General features: G+C 57.8%; 2 protein-coding genes across 2 annotated transcripts; both read right to left on the reverse strand.

Annotated features, from left to right (window-relative positions):
- Positions 1 to 3,165: 3,165 nt before the first annotated feature.
- On the reverse strand, positions 3,166 to 10,220 carry E2F2 (E2F transcription factor 2). Its single transcript, XM_054517205.1, has 6 exons — positions 9,936 to 10,220; positions 4,979 to 5,066; positions 4,421 to 4,640; positions 4,170 to 4,328; positions 3,891 to 4,005; positions 3,166 to 3,651 (listed from the first exon to the last, which is right to left on the reverse strand). The coding sequence occupies exons 1-6, from the start codon at positions 10,218 to 10,220 to the stop codon at positions 3,166 to 3,168; spliced, it is 1,353 nt and encodes a 450-aa protein (XP_054373180.1).
- A 6,682-nt stretch (positions 10,221 to 16,902) lies between these two features.
- Positions 16,903 to 18,735, reverse strand: ID3 (inhibitor of DNA binding 3). Its single transcript, XM_036396873.2, has 3 exons — positions 18,213 to 18,735; positions 17,940 to 18,011; positions 16,903 to 17,452 (listed from the first exon to the last, which is right to left on the reverse strand). The coding sequence occupies exons 1-2, from the start codon at positions 18,531 to 18,533 to the stop codon at positions 17,955 to 17,957; spliced, it is 378 nt and encodes a 125-aa protein (XP_036252766.1). The 5' UTR covers positions 18,534 to 18,735; the 3' UTR covers positions 16,903 to 17,452; positions 17,940 to 17,954.
- Between the last annotated feature and the right edge of the window lie 237 nt (positions 18,736 to 18,972).

The following is an 18,972-nucleotide window of genomic DNA, read 5'->3' on the forward strand; positions in this document are numbered from 1 at the left end:
CCGGCTCAGCGCCCCGCACCGCGCCGGCAGCCCCGCACCGCGAGCCCCGCACCGCGCCTCCCTCCGCCCGCTCCCGCCCTCCGCCGTCACGCGGCGGCCCCGCCCGTCCGCACGTTAAAGGCGAAGAGCCGCGGTGCTCCCCAGGAACTGCTCCAGTGACCCCCGTTCCGGGACACGGGGGGTGCGGGGTTCCCCCGTGCTCTGGTGGCACGAAGAGAAAACCCTGCGGTTTTTCTTCTGGATCTGGACCCCCAGCCTTGCCTCGGCACCCGCCTTTCCCGGGCACCATCATCCCCCTAACGCCAACACCCCCCTTTCCGAGGCACCCAGCAGCCACCTAACCCAAGCACCCAGGGACCCCAGCACCCATTTCCGCCCGGAACCCACCTCACCCCAGCACTCCAGTACTCGCTTCTCCCAGGCACCCCAGCAACCACCACTCCCCATCTTGGGAGGAGATAGAGACACACACAGTGATGGTTTAGGACTATGCCCAGTCTGCTCCAAGCACCGGTTTAACTGGAGGTCACTTCCACCCTGCCCTTCCTAGGACCGTGAGGGTACAATCCTTGGACAGGGGATAACTACTAGAGCCTTTGGCTTTTTGTCCCGCTGGAGGCGATCTCTTTGTTCCCTCTCTCTCATTTGTCCCACCTCTCAATTGAATTTGGTGTCCCATTCCTGTTTATTTGCTCTTCATGGAGGATGGGGAAGCCAGGGCACCTCAGGTGCAGGCAATTAGGTTGAACAGACACTGAGCAAATCCCACTGCAGGACTGGGGTTGGTGTCAAACTGGAACAGAAAGGGGCAAAAAGCCTCACTGTGACTGGTTTGCCATGAGAGAGGCCAGCATGGGTGCAAGGGGGCTTTGCAGACCCCTCCCCATGCCCCTTGCACTGCTCACCCATGGTGAATCAGACCCTCAACCCTTTTACTGAGCTAGGAGTGGGGCTCAGTAAAACAGGTATGTGCCTAACCAGGGCCAGCCCAAGTCCTCCTCTAACACACTGTTACTGAGGCCCTGGGGGGGGCACTTGGAGCTTTAAAGAAGCCTTTGCTCATTTCTACAGGCTTGGCTCCCCATAAAGGAGCTGAGAGGGACTGGGGTACAGGAAGAGCCATCACAAGCCTTGGGTGAACAGCTACGCTTGAAAGATTCCACCTCTCTGGCACCGGCAGTAGGCGAGCCCACGGTTTGGGGGTGTCCTCCCCCGTTCGGGAGCAACCAACATCGGCAGAGCTCTGGCAGGCAGAGGGTTAAAAGGCTGCAGCAGCAGGGATTTGGGGTAAGAGCCTCTGAGCAGACAGGCAGCCCCCGATCCCCCCCGCTGCCCCCGGGGTACCTGCGGTCCTTTGGCCGGTGTGGCCCTGCCACCTCCTGGCTGGCCTGGGGACTGCGCGGCCGGGGGCAAACCGCGCAGGGGGATCCCCTTTCGTGCAGTGGGACACTCATCTCCACGGGGGATGTGGCCTCTGTGCCCCTCGCCCTGCTCACCTGGCCCGGGGCTGTCCTCCTCCTCCTCCTCCTCCTCCTCCTCCTCCTCCACACCACCAAACTATGCAACGCCAACACATGCCACGATCCAGGGTACGGGACATCACCAGGTACCATCAGCCATCACTGGGTACCACCAGAGATCACTCGGGTACCACCAGATGCCGCAGGACATCACCAGGTACCACTGACCATCAATTTGCCACCAGCACTGGTGGCATCCCCAGGTCACAGGAGACACGTGGGGAAGGACCTTACAGGATCTTGCTCTGCAGACCCCAAATCAGGGTGCACAAGCCCACCCAGCCCCAAGATCCATAGGGAGCTGACCCCCAGCGCTGGTGGGGCTTTTCCTACACTCCTGGTTGGAGGGGCTCTAGCTCAGGCAAAAGCTCATCCCAGCCAGATTTGGGCTGGAAATCACCAATCTGAGCAGGTCAGACTCATTGTCCTCACTCCAGTCAAAGCTTCATCTCCAACCCCTTCTCCACAAGTGCCTACAGAGCAGGCTGGCCAGTTAAAAAGCCCCAAACCAGGCCATTGAAACAGGAGCAAAACCAGCTCAGCTCCTCTCTCCAGCCAAACCATTCCAACATTTTGCTGCTTAGAGGAAAACAGCCCTTTATAAAATCAAAATTTTATTTTATTTCAACCCCTCCTGGGCAGAAAACATCAAGTACCACCAGTTTATCCAGGCCAAAACATATTCTCACCCACACCATCTCTTGAGCCAACCTACAGGAGCATCAACAACCCAAGGAAGGACAACTTAAATAGACCCACTGACAAATCCAACCCCTCCCAGCCCTGCCAGCCCCAGACCAAAGGGGGAACCTGGATAAATACAGTGCAATAATTACAGATATTTAGCGAAGAATGCTACAGTAAAAAGCCCTATCCTACCCCATGTCCCAGGGCTTGTCCCAAGCTGTTTCCCAAGCCCCACTCTGGAGGTCATCGCCTCCCCCAGGCATACCTCTTCCCAGTACATTCCAGTTTTGATACCGCCAGCACCAGCAACTCCAAGAGGCTGGAGGGAGCTGCTGTGCACTGCAGCCCTTCAGGGAATATGGATCCAAATGTGGCCAGAAATTTGCCAGATCTTCATCCTTCCCTCACCCAAAGATGACTTCAGCTTTGCTGCCTCAATGGTTTTTTAAGGATATTCCAGCCGTAGTGGGGAAAATGCCACTGGAAATGACCTGTTGTGACTGTGAAGAACCAGTTTAACTGAGGAGCAACTGGAGTGACCCCAAACCATGACACAGCCCATTCTGGGCAGAAGTTTCTCTGCCACCCAAGGGCGCCCCTAACCCATGTGGGGCACCCAAAGGCACTCCCAGTCCACCAGCCCAGTCCTCCCATGCCCAGGGTGGTGGGAGGTTATGGTGGGAAGCATCGGTGCCCCATGGATTTATTGGGGGATGCTGGAATGGGTCCTGGATGGATCACAAGGCACTCTCAGAGCCCAGTGAGGTGACAACCAACCCAGGAAAGTGCAGAGAAGCCACACTGGGTGAGCAACACAAGGTCCCCTCTCCCCCCAATCCTCAGAAAACCCAGTACTCCCCAACATACCCCAATCTCTCCAGTCACCCCACAGAGAGATTCCACATGCTCAGGACACAAGTGGCCAGAGGGAACAAAGGCAATGGGGACTGGAGGACACTCAGTGCTTCAGCAGGTCTCCCAGGTCATATGTCTCAAAGAGGTCAGTGACACCCTCGCCCTCAAGCCCCCAGAGATAGTCATCCTGTTCCAGGGGGGGCGAGAAAGCTACGAAGGGTCCCAGGTCCAGGCGGGAGGGGGTGCACGGCAGCTGGTCTTCTGTCTGCTGCAGAAGGTGGGCAGGGGAGCCCAGGAGCCCAGGCTCCACCTCCAGCAGTGAGCTGGGTCCCCCCTGGATGGGGAGAGGCAGAGATGGGGGTGAGAGAGGAGTTCCTGTGCTGCCCCAGCTCTGGGAGATGGGGTGGAGTGGCTGTGTGGCTGATGGGGAGCTGTTTGTCAGGCAAAGGGGTACCGAGTGGTCCTGTGGGCAAGTGACAGCAGAGGGGACAGGGTGGTCCTTGGTGGGGCTTTCCTCCACGATCTCCTCTGGGCAGAGGTACACCTCGATGGGGCCATTGGTACTCTTCAAGTAGAGCTGGAAGTTCTCCTGGGAGGGCAGAATAAGGCTCAGGAGGGGCACCCAGAAGGTCACCCATATCCAACTCCACTAGCCCCAACGCATGAGGGATCCAACTGGGGCATCGCAACCCTTGAAGGACCAGCTCAGGGTCAAACAGCCCCATGGAGACACCCCAAAACCACCCAGGGTCATGCTAGGCTGTGTCCTTGGGATACCCCAGAGGGACCCATCGAGCGTGTCACGGATCCAGCAGCACCCACACACACCTGGCTGAAGTCTGGCACCTCCAGCTGCGTCTCAGGGGGAGCCTTCACGGCAATCACTGTCTGCTCCTGGAAGCTGCTGACGGCACGGAGGTCCTGGTAGGTGACATATGCCAGCGTGGACAGGGACGAGGTATAGGAAAAGGAGGGGCTGCAAGCAGGACATAACCACTGCATCCCTCCAAACACCCCCCAAGCCCAGGGGAATACAGCTTGAGGAGAAGGGGCTCAGAGAGATGCCCAAGACCCTGCCCTCCCTCCCATCTCCCTCAGCAAGGATATCTTTGGTTGGACTCATTGTCAGCCAGCTGCTGGATCTGCAGGGCACAGTCCTGCACGAGCTGGTCCAGCATCCTCTCTGTCCTAGCTAGTTCGGCCAGTTCCTCATGCAGCACTTGTTGCTTCGCCACCATTGCTGCATCCTCAAAGATCCCTGTCCCCCTGCCAACGGAGATGGCATCTGAGTGATGGCACAGCACACCCTACGTGTGTCCCCAAGCCACCCTGCCCCATCCCTGTGTCCCATCACTTACATCCACTGGATGTGGTTCTTGGATTTCTTGCGGATGAGCTGGATGCCCTCCAGTACGTTGGTGATGTCGTAGATGCGACGCTTCTGGACCTCCAGCACCTCGGCAGCCCGGTTCAGATCCACAACACCGTCGGGAGACTCGTTCAGCAAATGGATGAATTTTTTGGTGAGCAGCCCCAGTGAGGTGTCATAGCGAGTCTTCTCCCCGGGAGACTTGGGGGCTGTGGGGAAACAAGAGACCCCCCATCCTCTCCTTAATTTGGGATGTGACATGGGGCTAGACATGAGAGGCCACGTTTTCCTTTCTTTAGTGTCAGATCTGGGATCAGATATAGGGTTGGAGACAAGAGATCTCCCCATCCTCTCCTTGGCCAGGCCCGTGGGATGGAGGTATCACTGGGCTGGACTTGAGAGACTCCCCCCCATCCTCTCCTTCATGTGGGATATGGGCTGGAGGTGACATGAGGTAGTGCTAGAGGGGACATGGTTCTAAGAGGGAAGAGAAGTGGGGTCTGCTCCCCCCAGCTTCCCCTGCCCCATCTCACCCCACATCACTTACTCCTGGGGCTGGGGACCTGTGCCAGTGTCCAGCCCTTCCCCTTGGGCGTGCGAAATTCAGGGCCCTCCAGGTCCAGCTTCCTCTTGGCCTGGAGCATGAGAGAAAACCCTGCATTGTGGCCAAGCCAGACACTTCTCTGATTTCCCCACACTGCCCCAGGGCCATCAGCCAAGCCCCGGGTGCCACATCCTGGGGTGAGGGAATCCTGCAAGAGGCTCATCCAGTTGCAATACTCCTTTTGGGAAGGGGCACAGCAGCACCTAACAGTGAGGTGAGAGGCCACTGGGAGAACTGGACAGGGAGGAGATGAGGGGTCCCGTCACCTTCCATGATTTCCTGCACACCCTGGCAAGTCACAGGGAACCCACCAGGATTCCCCCTCACCCCCAGCTCCTGGCAGGGCTCCATGGGCTGACCCCTGGGAATGCAGCAGCTCCAAAGCCAGATTCTCACCCTCCCACCCGGCCCACTGGGGTGCAGGATTTCACTTCCCCCCTCCCACCGGGTCATGGTTGAGGCAGCCGAGGCACCCAGCTGCCACCAGCACACCTGGGACCAGCTGGGTTCAGCCCCCCCGGGACACATGTACGCAGCTGGAGGGAAACTGGGGTGAGGGAGATACGCTGGGTTCTGGGAGGGGAGACAAACATCCCTGCACCTGCTGTCCCCTCACCACGGCAAGCAGCTCCTTGAAACCCCCCCAAGGAACGCTGAGCAGCAGCACTTGGGCAAAGGGCCCCAGGGAAAAATACAGCAGAGTAAATCCACAGGAGAACTGGAGGGTGTCACCAACCCCCCCCCCACCACCAATACAAACAAATGCCCCAAGACCCCTTCACAGCCACAAACATGCGCAGGGTGATTTGTAGGGGAATGCTTTGGCTCAGCAGCAAAAAGAAGCTCCCAGCCCCATCCCAACCCTCCAGCAGTACCTGCTCCCAGGCTGGGCTGTCCCACAGGGTCCCCCCCAGTACGTCCCGCATGGCACCCAGGTCCCTGTGCCGGCTCCGACGGCGGCTCCCTTGAGAGCACAATGCGCTGTGCAGGGAAGGGTTGGGCACCTCAGCCTCGTTCCCACCCGAGGGGGCTGGTGGGAGAGGCACCGGGGGCTGTTTTCCTCCCCCCCAGGGAGCCAGGTTGGTCCCGAGCTCCTGTGGGAATCTGTTCCCTCCCACCCTTCCCTGAGCAGGTTTTTCCCAGTGAACTTGCCTCCAACCCCAGCCTCGTGGCCCCAGATCTGCCCCGCAGCTGCCGGCACCACAACAGTTAATGCTGAGCACATGGGAAACACCTGCCTCAGATAAGACCCCATCCATCTGCCAGCACCCTGCCCCCCCGCCGGTATCCCTTGCTTCTCCAGCATGGATGGCCATGGCCAATGTACGTTCCCATCACTGTTGGGGAGATCAGCTGCACCCCACCTACCCCAAGCCATGGGGAAAGTGAGGCACAGAGCAACCCACAGCAGGTCCTGGTGTTTCCAGAGACCTCCAAAGACCCCGAATCCCCCGTCCCCATGTGTAGGAGGGGATAAAGGGGGACCCCTGCTTCCCCAGGTGCAGTTCTGGGGGTTTGGTGGGCTCAGGCAGTGGCAGGACCCTGAGTTCTGGGAGCCACCATCAAGGGACAATGGACAAGGGGCTCCCTCTTGCGACCCAGCTGCCATCCCCCGAGCTGGGCAGGATTAGGTACACAACAGCTGAGTGGGGCACAGCGAGGGGCTCCCAGCACCCTACTAGCACTGGGGGAAGGGGGGGGAGAGATGAACCAGAGTAGGTAGGGGAACAGGGACCACACCTGAAGACCCCCCCTCAAGACATGGCAGGACCACCCCACACCACCTGCCAGCCCCCAGCCATGGCTCCCCAGGATGTGGGAACATATCATCTACACGCAATATGGTGGTGGGGTGGGAAATCAGGCTTGACCCCAAAATTTCGGGTGTATATAAGGCAGTGAGGGGGCAGGCTGGGCCCCCTGCCAGCTCTGCCTGCCAAGCAGCCCTGAGCCCAGCCCTGGCGCCAGGGGCTACACCCTGAGCCCAGCCCAAGCATCAGAGCATCCCTCAGCCCCCCCGCGGAGGGCTCCTCCTGCCAACCTTCCCTTTCAGCAGCATCCGCTGCCTTCTCCGGGCTTGCCCGGGCTCTGCCCGGCCCTTCATGGGGCTCCCCCCGTTCCCCCTTTCACCGGGGGCGTGGGAACGCAGCGCCCGGGGCTGGGCGCCAAGGGCAACTCCAGGATCCTGCTGCTTGTGCTGAGGGGCTGCTGGGTCAGGCCCTCACAGGTGGGTCCCCCACTGCCTTGGGGTGGCTGAGGGCTAGTAGTGCACGAGAGGCAGACAGGGGAATGGAGGCTGATCCCAGATCTGGGAGACAGTGAGACCACCGTGCACTGGGGAAGCAGACGGTACCCTCAGCCCAGGTGCTGCTCCCTACTCTAGGGTGCACCCAACATCTGCATCCCCTCCAACAGCCCCATCCTAGGAGATCTTTCCTGGTAGAGAGGAGCTTTAAAAGCCATAGCCAAAGAATCCTCTCCAAGGGCAGCAGCACAATCACCACTTCCCCACCCATCCCTCCCCCAAAAATCCCCCCTTTTGCCTATGCAGAAAACCCTTTGATGGGATCAAGGTGGCATGGGACTATGTCACCCCTGTAGAATCTGGGGTGCTGCTGAGCAGCTTCTCCCACAACCCAGCACCCACAGGGGCTGCCAGTCTTGGGTGTTCTTTGCACAGACGGCTCAGCCCTGCCAGCTTGTTCAGAACCACAGAGGACTCTTGTCCCTGTTCAGGGTGAGGAGCTGGGATCCCACGGCAGAAGCACCCCTCTCTCCAGTGCTCTTGCATAGCCCTAAGCCCCTACAGAGACCAGACATGGGCAAACACTGACGATGGGATTGGCATGGGCTAAAACCACTCCAAAATACACATTTTTCCCTGAAGGAAAACACATTTAATTACTCCAGAACCCTCAAATTGGAGAGTATGGTAAACATAAGGCTTTTTCGGACGGTGAGAGACAACCTATCCTGCTTTCCCGTGGGGTGATAGGCTCCTCCATGGGATTCCAGATCACTCATGTGGCACATAGCCGTTAGGAGCGGCTGCAATTGCCCTGCTTGGGAACTGGGAGGAAACGCTGGTATCTGATTGCCTCGGCTCTGCACACAAAGGTTGTGCCATAAACAGGGTGTGTGCGGCAGGAACCCCAGCTGTCAGGGCTCTGAGCGCCATACTGGGGCTGGAAACAGTATCTTCAGCACGGCAAATGGGATAATGGCAGCAGGAAGTCGGGAGAGGGGGGAATGCCTCTCCAAAGCCACCGGGGGAAGAGAGGAGCGTGTCGTGTCCCCAGTTGTCACATGAGCCCCCAGACCCTGCTCAAGGGATGGTTGTGGGCAGCAGCACACAGAACATCTCCTTGTGTGGGTGATGATGGCAGTGATGACAAAGAGGCAGGTAGCCCAAAACCTCTTCATCCCAGATGTCACTTAAGGACAAGCACTTCATGTCCCAAGTGTAACACAAGACCCCCAGGCCACTCCACAGACACATTTAGGGGACAGTGGCAGGAAGGAGTACCCTGAGCACTGGAGTGGGTGATGATGATGATGACAAAGGGGCCACTAGCCCAAAAGCAGCTCTGCACATCCACAGAAATAGTACTGGGAGTCTGTGGGGTGTTTTTAAGGGAGAGGGCAGAAATGATGGTGTCTTCTTAAACAACAGACCTTGGCAATGCAGGATGTATCACACGGTTTGGAGACAAAGAGGCCAGAGAGGAGACAGGTGGTCCCAAAGTCCCCCGGGATGGGACTCGAAACAGCCACATCCATCCCCCCAGCCATGGCACAAAGGGGGATGCAAAGACACTCCCTCTCCCTCCGCTGCAGCAATGTCCCCAGCTGGCACCAAGCATCAGGGATTGAGAAAAGGGGAGGGGGCGAGAGAGGAATAAATAAATAAATCAAGCTTTGGGAACACTAAATCAGTGTTAGTGGGGTATGGGATCCCTCCCAGGACTGAGGAAAACAGAGGCTCACAGTGAGGGCTGGATGTGTGCCCAGGCTGGAGCAGGCAGGAATTAAATGCCAGCTGCTGGCGGGGCCGACGACTCAGAGGGGGCCCTCCGGGAGCAGGGACAGGCTGGGCAGAGCCTCCTGTGTGCCCTGACAATGGGCACGGGGCCAGCACCCGGCTTGTGCCTCACTTTCTCTGTTTAGGGTACTTTGTAGCTTAGTATTGGGCTTTATAAACACAACCGTGACCCCGCGGCTTGGCGGCAGGGACATGGGACAACAACCCCCTACCCAACTCCCAGCACCAGGGTCTGAGCTATAAAGCCTTGGGGTGATCCATGGAGGATGAGACCCCTCCCAAAAAACTGACATTGCCAGCCCCACTGTAGCCACGGGAAGAAACCAAGGTTAGAAAGCAACCCCTGTTCTGTGTCCCCCCACCTGCCCGGGTCACCTCCGGGGGTCACAGCTCCAAAGTGGGGAGAGCCAGTGGGCACGGCTGGTGCCCCCCGCCCAGAGCAGGCAGGGGCTCTGCCTGTACCCATTCCTCATTTCCCCACCATAGAAAGGGCTTCTCAAAGCGCCTGGGATTGCTGACCGGGTGTTGAGGCACAACCCGGACTTTTTGCAAGCTGGAGAAAGGAAATGAGGCCGAAAAAGGCCAAGAAGCGGAAGCTGGAGCCGCGGGCACGCAGGGGCGAGGGGAAGTTGAGAAACATCTGAGCCATTTCACTGCGACTTCTGATTTCAGACCTCACCCTCCCCCACTCCCAGAAAGACACATTAGAGGGTGCAGACTCCAATATAAGCTGCAAAATTTGAGAGGGGGCTGTACATGCTGAGGTCACCCACGCCTTGCTCCCCACCCAGCACCATCCCCAGCCTCCCGTGCCCCTGAAGCAACACCCGAGAAAGAGACGGGATGCAGACATCTTACCGGCAGCCGTCCCGCCGAGGCCGAACAGAGGGTCCTGAGCTCGGGGCCTTGGGGGGTGTCACAGAGGCACCCGCCCCGCGAAGAGGGGGCGCTGACAGCCGCTGGCGTGTAGACCTGGGTGAAACAGCCTGCGGATAACGGGGGGCTGCCCAGGCTGGGAGCCCCCGGATCACAGGAGACCATCACTGACACGACCTTCTTCGGGTGGCGGTGGGGAGGGGGGGGCGGAAGGGCGGAACCCCTTCTCCCCGGGGAGGGGGACACTCCCCTGGGGACCCGCAGCATTGCAAAGTCCTTTCTGAGAAGCCCGGCCCGGGGAAGGGGGCAGGAGCACCCCGCGATTCCGTAGCCGGGAGCGGGGGGGTCACAATCTCAGCCGTGGCATTTTGGAGGAGCGAGAAGGCGTTCCGGCGGGCGATGTCACCGGCCGGTCCCCAAATTGCCCCCGAAAAACCCGCAGAGACGAATGCAGCGGCGATGCCGCCGAAATCGGCGGAAAATTCGCTTTTGGACCCAAAAATCAGCCGCACTGGGGCCGTATGGGGCCGGGGCGGGCGGAGAGCGGCCCCGCCTGGGCCGGGACCCCCGTGCCCGGCTCCACTCACGCCCGATCGCGCCCGGCCCCGAGCGCTTCTTTTCTTTTTCTTTTTCTTTTTTTTTTTTTTTTCCGGTTTTTTTTTTAAGCGCCAAAACCCGTGCCGCGAAATTTGGAATTCCCGCGGAAAACGCCGCGTGCTGATTGGCTGTCGCCGCCGTGGCCCCGCCTCTCCCCTGAGGCCGGGAGGGACCTTAAAGTGGCCGCGCGGCGGGTGGGTTCATCGATGCAAATAAGGGGAGGGACCTTCTTGAGACTACCTGCTGGGCGTAGGGGTGCCTGTTTTGGGGGTGGAGGGCTTTTGCGTTGGGGATCAGGACTAGGATACATTTTCTGTTACTTATTTTTTCGAAGATACTCACCCCCCCCCATCAATCTGGTGGGGTCCACCCTGGGGGCTGCGACCCTCCAACCCCATCGTCCCGCATTCCTCACCATCTCTTATCTCCATCAAGCCCCAGTCCTCATCTTCTCATCCTTATCCCACCTTTCCCATCGCTCCTCCACCCCTATCCCCAGTTACAGCAACGCAGGGTAGGGGAGAGGGAGCCACTTCTATTTAAAACAAAAATTTTGGCCTCCACCAGCCAGAGGCTGTCAGGCACCTCCCCACCCTGCAGACAAGTGACAGTGCTGTTGGGTGAGGGCAGGGATCTCAGAGGGGCTCAGCATGAGGACATCTGGCCCCTGGTTCACTCATAGTTCATTCAACCTGCCACCCATTGCTCCACATGCACCCCCACCCATGTCCTTGGAATGAATGCACCAGGTCTTTCTGGCTAAGTGGAGAGAGAAAAAGGGGATGAAGGGCACCCAAGCTGGCCTACAGGGTATTTCAGAGTGCCGCAGTAACAGGAATCACCGAGGCAATGGCAAACCCCTGCGCAAGGGCAACTCTGACCCTTACTGGCACCAGTAAAAGGCCACCACAGCCACTGAGACAGGCCGGGGTTTAATTCTGCTGAGGCCACCAAGCCACAGCAGTTGGTTTCCCTTTGTCCCTCTCTGTCACCTTGTTTGTCTCTGTCCCCTGGTTCCTCTCCATTCCCTGATTTGTCTCCATTACCTGGTTGGTAATGGAGACAAATGCCTCCACCCATTCATTCCTCCCCATTTTTCTTCTCTCCATCATTCTTCTCTCCAGGAAGAGCCAACTCCATGCTCAGGTTGGGATAAGGATAATCATGTGCAGAGATGGACTTTTATGTGAAGAAGCCTCCTGGAACACAGACAGATGGATACACATGCTGGGCATGGCCTCTGCTATGGACAAGGAAGGACACTCAGCTGGGAGAGGCACCTAGAAATATGCCAGGAGCCTTGGATCAAGGATAGACATTTGCCTCCCACCGTGCGAGACTTTGAGGCAGAACAAAAGGCCTGGCAGCAGCGATGCTACCCCAGCTGGGCAGGGCAACCCCTGTGCCAGGAGTGTGGCTGAGCTTGGCAGATCTATCCACCCAGAACTTCTTCTTCCTCTCTGTGGGAAGAAGGCAAATGCTGTCCTGATCCCAGTGCACAAAGACAAGGCCATGACCAGCAGTGTGGATAAATTTGTGTCAATTTCCTGCCTTGAGCTTGCTCCAGTGGGTGACCCTTGGGATAAGGACATTGGGGTATGGGGTGGGCCTGGCAGCTTGTGTCCTCAAATCCTCCAGTTTGGGCAAAGCAGAGGTGACGTCCCCACATGTTGGTAGTGTGACCTCACTGGGGCAAGGGCTGACCCAGAAGGTGGGAAAACTTGTTGGCCCTCATCCCCTCAGCTGTGCTGTGCTGTGAGTCAAGGGCATGTTTCCCACTACCCAATATTTGCTCAATAAGCCTTTTACAGCCATGGCTTTCCACCAGCAAAGTCCTCTCCCATACCGGAAGACAAAGATTTGTATCTTCCTGTGACACCAAGGTGTCCAGAAGGGCAGGCCCTGCACCAGCTTCCACCCCACAAGCCAGAGGGGTTTGGATTGGAAAGGACCTTAGAGACTATTTATCTCACTCTGTCATGTTACAGAGGTCTGGAATGACCTCGTGGATGGCCTGAAGCACCCCTAATCAGCCCCTTGACCAGCCTCCTCACCCTGGAGCAAGGTGAGAGATCCCATCACTGTTCTGGCCATGGTGAGAGGAGGAGCCAGGAGACCTGTCTGAGCTTCTCCCCTGAAGGTCTTGGGATGGTCTGAACTGCATCCCAAAAGCAAGGTGAAGAGCTGATGGCGAAGAAGAAGTAATTATGTTGTTTTTCCCAGTGCAGATTCAGCACATGGAATAGTGGCGCTACACCTGGGCCACTGCATCTCTGCCCAGACCAAGAGGGCACCACCAGAGGCTTAGGGGTGCAGCCCCCACACCATCGCTCACCTCAGGATCTGGAAATTCTTTTGCATGTTCAGCTTGGAGGTGAGGGACCTCATCAGGATGCAGAGCACAAGGAGGAGGTGGACTCTATCCCAAAAGCAGGGGGCTGAAGCTGGGCTGTGGACCCCAAATGAGATCCCATCCCCTAATTTTCCTCCCCAAGGAACATTCCCAGGAGAGACAGGGTACAAGGGGTGCTGCTGCCCTATGGCTCTGCCCAGACCGGGGGGAACAACTGTCCAAGGAGCACGTGATGGGCCTAGGCAAGCACAGGTGGCCAGCAGCCCCCACAGCCCAATGCCACACATCCCTGTGCCTGGAATGGGGGCAACAGAGGAGGTCCCAGATCTTTCTGGAAGGGCATCAGAGAAGGTCTTGATCCTTCACAAGGAGTACAGCAGAAGAGATCCCAAATCTTGCCGGGATAGGCATCGGGGGAAATCCTGGTCGTTTCCAAGGGTACACCAGAGGAAATCTGAAATCCCAGATCTTCCGGAGGGGAGAGCCTTCCCGATGAGCCGGGCTCTTCTTCTTCTGCCCTGGAGACGGCAGCAGCGAGTCGCGGCTGCGGGGCCCGCACCGTTGCGGATCCACCCTCCCTCGTCCCCGGCAGATTTTGGGACGTGCGTGAAGCCTCAGTCCCACCGTGGGACAAAGCCCTGATGTCACTTGTGGGAGAGGGAAGACAAGGGCTGACAGGAACAAGCGGGTTGGCTACCACGACGGAGGATGGTCTCCACGAGGGTGGGGAGGGAGCAGGAATAGCTTCCTCTAATTCCACAGCATCTCTGGGGGGTCCAACCAAGGGGGTACTGAGCCCCTACGCAGGTTGGTTTGCAGGATGAGCCCTCCTGTGCATACATGCACACGTGTGTAGGCACGTGTGTAAGTGCACTCATGCATGCATACATGCACCACATACTGCACCACATAAGTGTGCCTGTATTTCAAGTGTGCACAGACGTCAGTGCCCGTAGGCATATTGTAAGTATTTATGGGTATGGGTGTAAATGCATGCACACGTGTGAGTGTGCCTGGACACGTGTCAGCATCTGAATACACATGTGTGAGTGCACATTGCTGTGTGTAACTGAACACAGTAGTGTATGCACATCTGCCCGTGTGACGTGCACTTACACATGTGTGTCAGTGTTTGTAAACACGTGTGTAAGTGCGTGCACACAGGTGTGTGCAAATGCAGTCACGCGTGCATACATGGACACACATGTGAATATGCTCATGCCACACGTGTCAATGACTGCATGTGAGTACACACGTGCGTGTGCACACCCGCGCTTAGCGGCCAGAACCCCCCCTCCCCGCGTGAGCGCGCCTGGCCAAGGTCACGCGTGTGCACGCAGCATCTGTGTCAGTGCGGCTGGCGCGGAGCCGGGCGGGGGGGCCGCGGGGCCAGGCCTTGGCCGGGGCAGCAGCGGGAGGAGGAGGAGAAGGAGGAGGAGGGAAGTGCGGCTCAGACAGCGCGGCGCCAGCAAACACCTGCAAACAGCTCCGGGCACACAATGGCAAATACAGGTGGGAACCGCCGCCTCCGTCAGCGCAGCGATTGCATCAGACTCCGGCGCTTGCCAAGAGGCGAACGAGCCGGATCACGGGCCACCGGCACCGCGGCGGGGCCGCGCTCGACCTTCACCACTCACCCCCCCGGTATTAGTTTTTGCCCTCCTCACCCTCTTTTCTCCACCCCTGCAGTGTAGCTGGGGTGGTAAAAGTAACGCCGGGCTTACTCGGCCAGGAGCATTTTTCTCGTTCCAGCTGTTCTCCCCGAGGTAAATCTCGGCCCTTGCGGCTATTTTTAGCTGCGTGTTTTTCCCGTTTTCTTTACTTTTTTTTTTTTTTTTTTTTTTTTTTTTTTTAATCAGGGTTTTCCAGGAAAGCATCGGTATCCCACAACAGCCAAGATAAATCTGCATGGGGTAAATCTTCTCCCCGAGGCAAATCCCATCTGCCCCACGGGGTAAATCATCCCATCAACCCCCCCGAGGTAAATCCCAGTCCCAGCATTAGTTGTGGGGGGTTCCTTTTTTTTTTTTTAAGAGGCGTTTCAAAGAAAGCACTGGACACTGACAGCCCAGTCCAGGGAACTAGTGGGGTCTGAACACGGCTTGTACCAGAGTCTGGGAATGCCGGGGTGGGTGTTCCGGGCAAGGCGCCGGGATCCGTCCACCACGGGGGAGGAGGTAACGGCCCTGGGAGGCTTCTTGGGAGCTAGAGCCGAACCTACACCCTGCCGAACCCCCACAGCCCCTGGCCTCGGGAATCCCCTGCCCTGATGCCTGAGAGGGGATAGGGGCAGGGGCCACCTCCACTCCCCGGGGGCTGCAGTCCCCCTCCACCTCCCCAGTGTCATTTCCATCCAAAAAGCCCCAGCAGGACTGGTTTCTCCCACCCTATCCTAGCCCCGCTTCTCCAAATAACTCCTGCCCCAAAGTAGGCTCACTAATGCTCTCACGAGTCCAGGATTTCCACCACCATCATCTCTGATGAGGGACCCATTAGGACCTGGGATGGAGTGCTCACACTTGCAAGAAGCTCCACCTTCCAGGTACCAAGACTGATCCCCGTCCCCTGGCTCATACCCAGGATGCTTTTCCCACCCATCCCACTTAGATCCCTTTGGCACATCAGCACCAGCACAGCTGGAGGACCATGACACCCGGGTGAATGTGGGGACACTTGCCCCTAACCCACCCCTTGCCTTTTCCTCCAGAGCCAAAAACCAGTGGAGATGGCAAAAGCTAATTTTTCGCTGTGAGCATAACAGCAGCTCTGTTCCCAGATGCAGTGGTTTCTGGATGGACACCTTCACCTGCCTCTCACCATGCCCAGACAGCCCATGTCGCCTCATCCTACCCCATCCAGAGGTGCAGGAGGATACCGGCCCTGGGGAGCCTGGGGACATCAAGCTGGGAGGAGGGAGGAAAGTTCCCAGGGGCTGGTGATCCAGTTGGACCAGGTGGTGCTTTTTGGAAGTTCCACGTGCTGCTTTTCTCTGTGGAAATGCTCATGGACAAGGAGCGTTTGGCAGGTGCCAGCTGCACCCCAAGCTTCTGTTCTCCCATTGGGTAGAGGCTGAAGCCAGTGTGTGTGGGCGAAGCTTTGTATCACTCTGTGCTCCGAGACCCTAGTGTCTTCTCCCTTCTCCTCTTCCCATGATGCACCCCTGGATGCTGGAGCACCCTGGGGACACCCCAATGCCATGGGGCAGGACCCACATCATGCCTGGCTAAGCCCACAGCAGCAAAACCAGAGCCCAGCACAGGGAATAAAGATGATGGTGCTACAGGTGGGGGTGAAGTCAATTTAACTTCATCCTGGGCAGGCCAACACCTTCCCCAGGGAGCACGATCCAGCTCCACAGCCGAGCCAGCCTGGGGTCACATCTGTTCTGCTCCCGGGCCAAAGGGAAACCACAGCATTACCCAAGGGGAGGGAAAACCATTTTTGCTCCCAACACCTCTTCCCTGCAGTGTTGACCCCGAGGAGATTGGGCCAGGCAGGGGCTGCTCTCTCAATACTACCTGGGGCAGCAAAAGCAGTCCAAAAACTCCATATACCTCCCATATGAGGTATATGCTGGGGGAGCAGCATCACCCCTTCCAGCCCAATAGAAGCTCAAATCCAGCATCATGGCACCTATCAGCCCATTTTCATATGGCTAAAAGTGGAAAAAAGCGTATTTTTTCCTCCTTCCCAGGGCTCCAGCTACACCTCTAGATGGTCCCTGGGGCTGCAGCACCGTCTTCACTCCTTCAGTATCAGGTAAGCACAGCAGCACACAAAATAGCTGGCAGCCACCTCGGCCAGGAGCCGGCAGCCCAGGGTTAATTCCTCCCATACCTGAGCTGACATTTCAACGCTATTACACAATTATGGAGATTCCTACAGTAACCCTAGAAGTTCCCATCAAAGTCTGGGAGGCTCCCACCCCCCCAGGGGGTTTTCCCACCCAGAGGTACACCCCCAGCTCCCTCCATCCCAGCGATGCAGGAGAAAAACCAATCAAAATTATCTGGTTTTTATTATGCAAAAATGATAACTTTTATAAAAAGTTTATAAAGCAAGTACAAGGCATATTCGCAGAAAATCACCTTCCTGCACAAAAGGTACAAAAAGTTATACTCTAGTATAGAGCTCCACAATACACGAGGCCACAGCCCCAGAGAGTTTAGTTCATACTCAAGGATGTTTGTCCCCCCCTCCCCAAAGCCCCCTAATCCCCACCCTGCCATCCCATTAAACACCTTTAAAAAAAGGACTCGCTGCTATAATCCAAAAATATACAGACAACCTCCGCTTCATCATCAGTCTAGCATTAAAAATATCTCATGTGAATTCGGGTCCCAAGCTGGGATGCTGAGCTCCGTGGGTGGGATGCTGGCGGTGGAAGGCTGGGGGGGGGTCGGAACCAGCCGCTCCCCACTCGCGGTGCCCGGGCCCGGGGGAGGCGATGCCGGGGCCGGTAGGTCGCAGACAGCCCGGCGCCACGGAGGAAGCTGCTATTTACCTCCGGCTGATAACGAACCAGGAACCGACACTCGCTGCCTGTTTGCTAATTGGCACAGGGAGGTGAGAGAACAGAGGGGGAGGGAGGAGAAAAAAATAATAGTGGTAATTAGTGCGGTGGTAAGTGGAGTTGGGGATGGAAATTTGGGAAGAGAGGGTGGGAGCCAGGAAACCAAGTTCCTCGGGGACTGTATCTGGCTCCCGGCTGGGGATGCTGGGGGTAGGTTGGTGCTGGTTGAGGACTGGAGGTCAGGTGGCAGACTTGGGGGGGAGTGCAGAAAGGGGGAGCACTGGTCTGCATTATTTGGATCGGTATCGGGGGTGGGCTGGGGAGGTCGACTGAGGTGCGGGTGGTGAAAAATTGGGGCGAGGGGAAATTAGGGAGGGGGAGCATGGGTTGCTGGGGATCGGTCCGCTGGGGATTTTGATGCTGGGGGCGGGAGCGCGCCCCGGGACGCCACCTGTGGGCACATGGGGAGGGGAGGACTGGGCTACGGATGGTGGTGGCGGTGGTGATCGGAGGCGACACTCACCTGGAGGAGGTGGCGTTAGTGACACAAACTTCTCTCGTCTTTGGTGCGGAGTTCTGAGGCGAGTTCAGCCGCCTGCAGAGAGAAGGGACGGGGCTTAAGATTACCCCGGCAGCTGGTGGTCCCCACTCCTCCCCATTCCCCACCGTGCCATGACCCACCAACACACTCGGGGACCCAGCAGCACCCCTGTCCCGACTTGTTATCACCTCCAACCTAACAGATCCTCTCTCCCCAAATCGACATACCTAGCCCCCAGTCCGAAGCGACCCTTACCTTAAGGGAAAATAGGGTGGCCTCGGAGGAGGGGTCGCGGCCCTTGGACCCCTCCTCCAGCACAATCTGGAGGTCGAAGATGTAGTCTATGACGTGCTGCAGGATCTCCACCTGGCTCACCTTGGTGCCTTGAGGGATGCCCGGCACCAGCTCCCGCAATTTGGAATAGCAGTCGTTCATATCGTAGAGCAAGTTCATGGGCTCTTCCAAGGCCGGGCTCTTGTTGTGGCTGCCCCGGGCGATGGCTAAACTCTGCTCCGAGAGGCAGCAAACAGCCTCGTAGCAGCTCCGGACGGATCGCACCGGACTGATGGCTTTCATGGTGGGCTCAGAGCAGGTCTGGAGATGCAGGACGGGAGGATGCCTAGGAGCCTCAGGGGCTGTCGCGGCAGCGGGGGTTTTGCTGGGACCTTCGAGCACCAGACCGCCAAAGAGAGGAGCTCTAAGAGCTTGACTCACTCCTGGACCCCCAACTTTCGTATTTCGCTGGCAAATCGGAGAGGATCGGGGAAAATGGGACGTACGCGCGCCGTCTTTATATAGGCAGCGCCACTTGACCGCGCCCACTACATGCAAATTTTGAGCAACACAACCCCCTTTTATGTAAAATAACCATTAATCTCTTCCCTTTTATGTAAACGAAGCCCTAAACCCCGCCTCCGAGTGTCAATGAAGCATCAAACTCCACCCCTACACATAAATGAAGTCCTAAACCCCTCTACCCCCCCCCCCCCGCCCCCCCCCCCCGTATCCCAGCCCC

Source organism: Molothrus ater, chromosome 24 (assembly GCF_012460135.2).
Source record: "Molothrus ater isolate BHLD 08-10-18 breed brown headed cowbird chromosome 24, BPBGC_Mater_1.1, whole genome shotgun sequence".
NCBI classification, from domain to species: Eukaryota; Metazoa; Chordata; class Aves; order Passeriformes; family Icteridae; genus Molothrus; species Molothrus ater.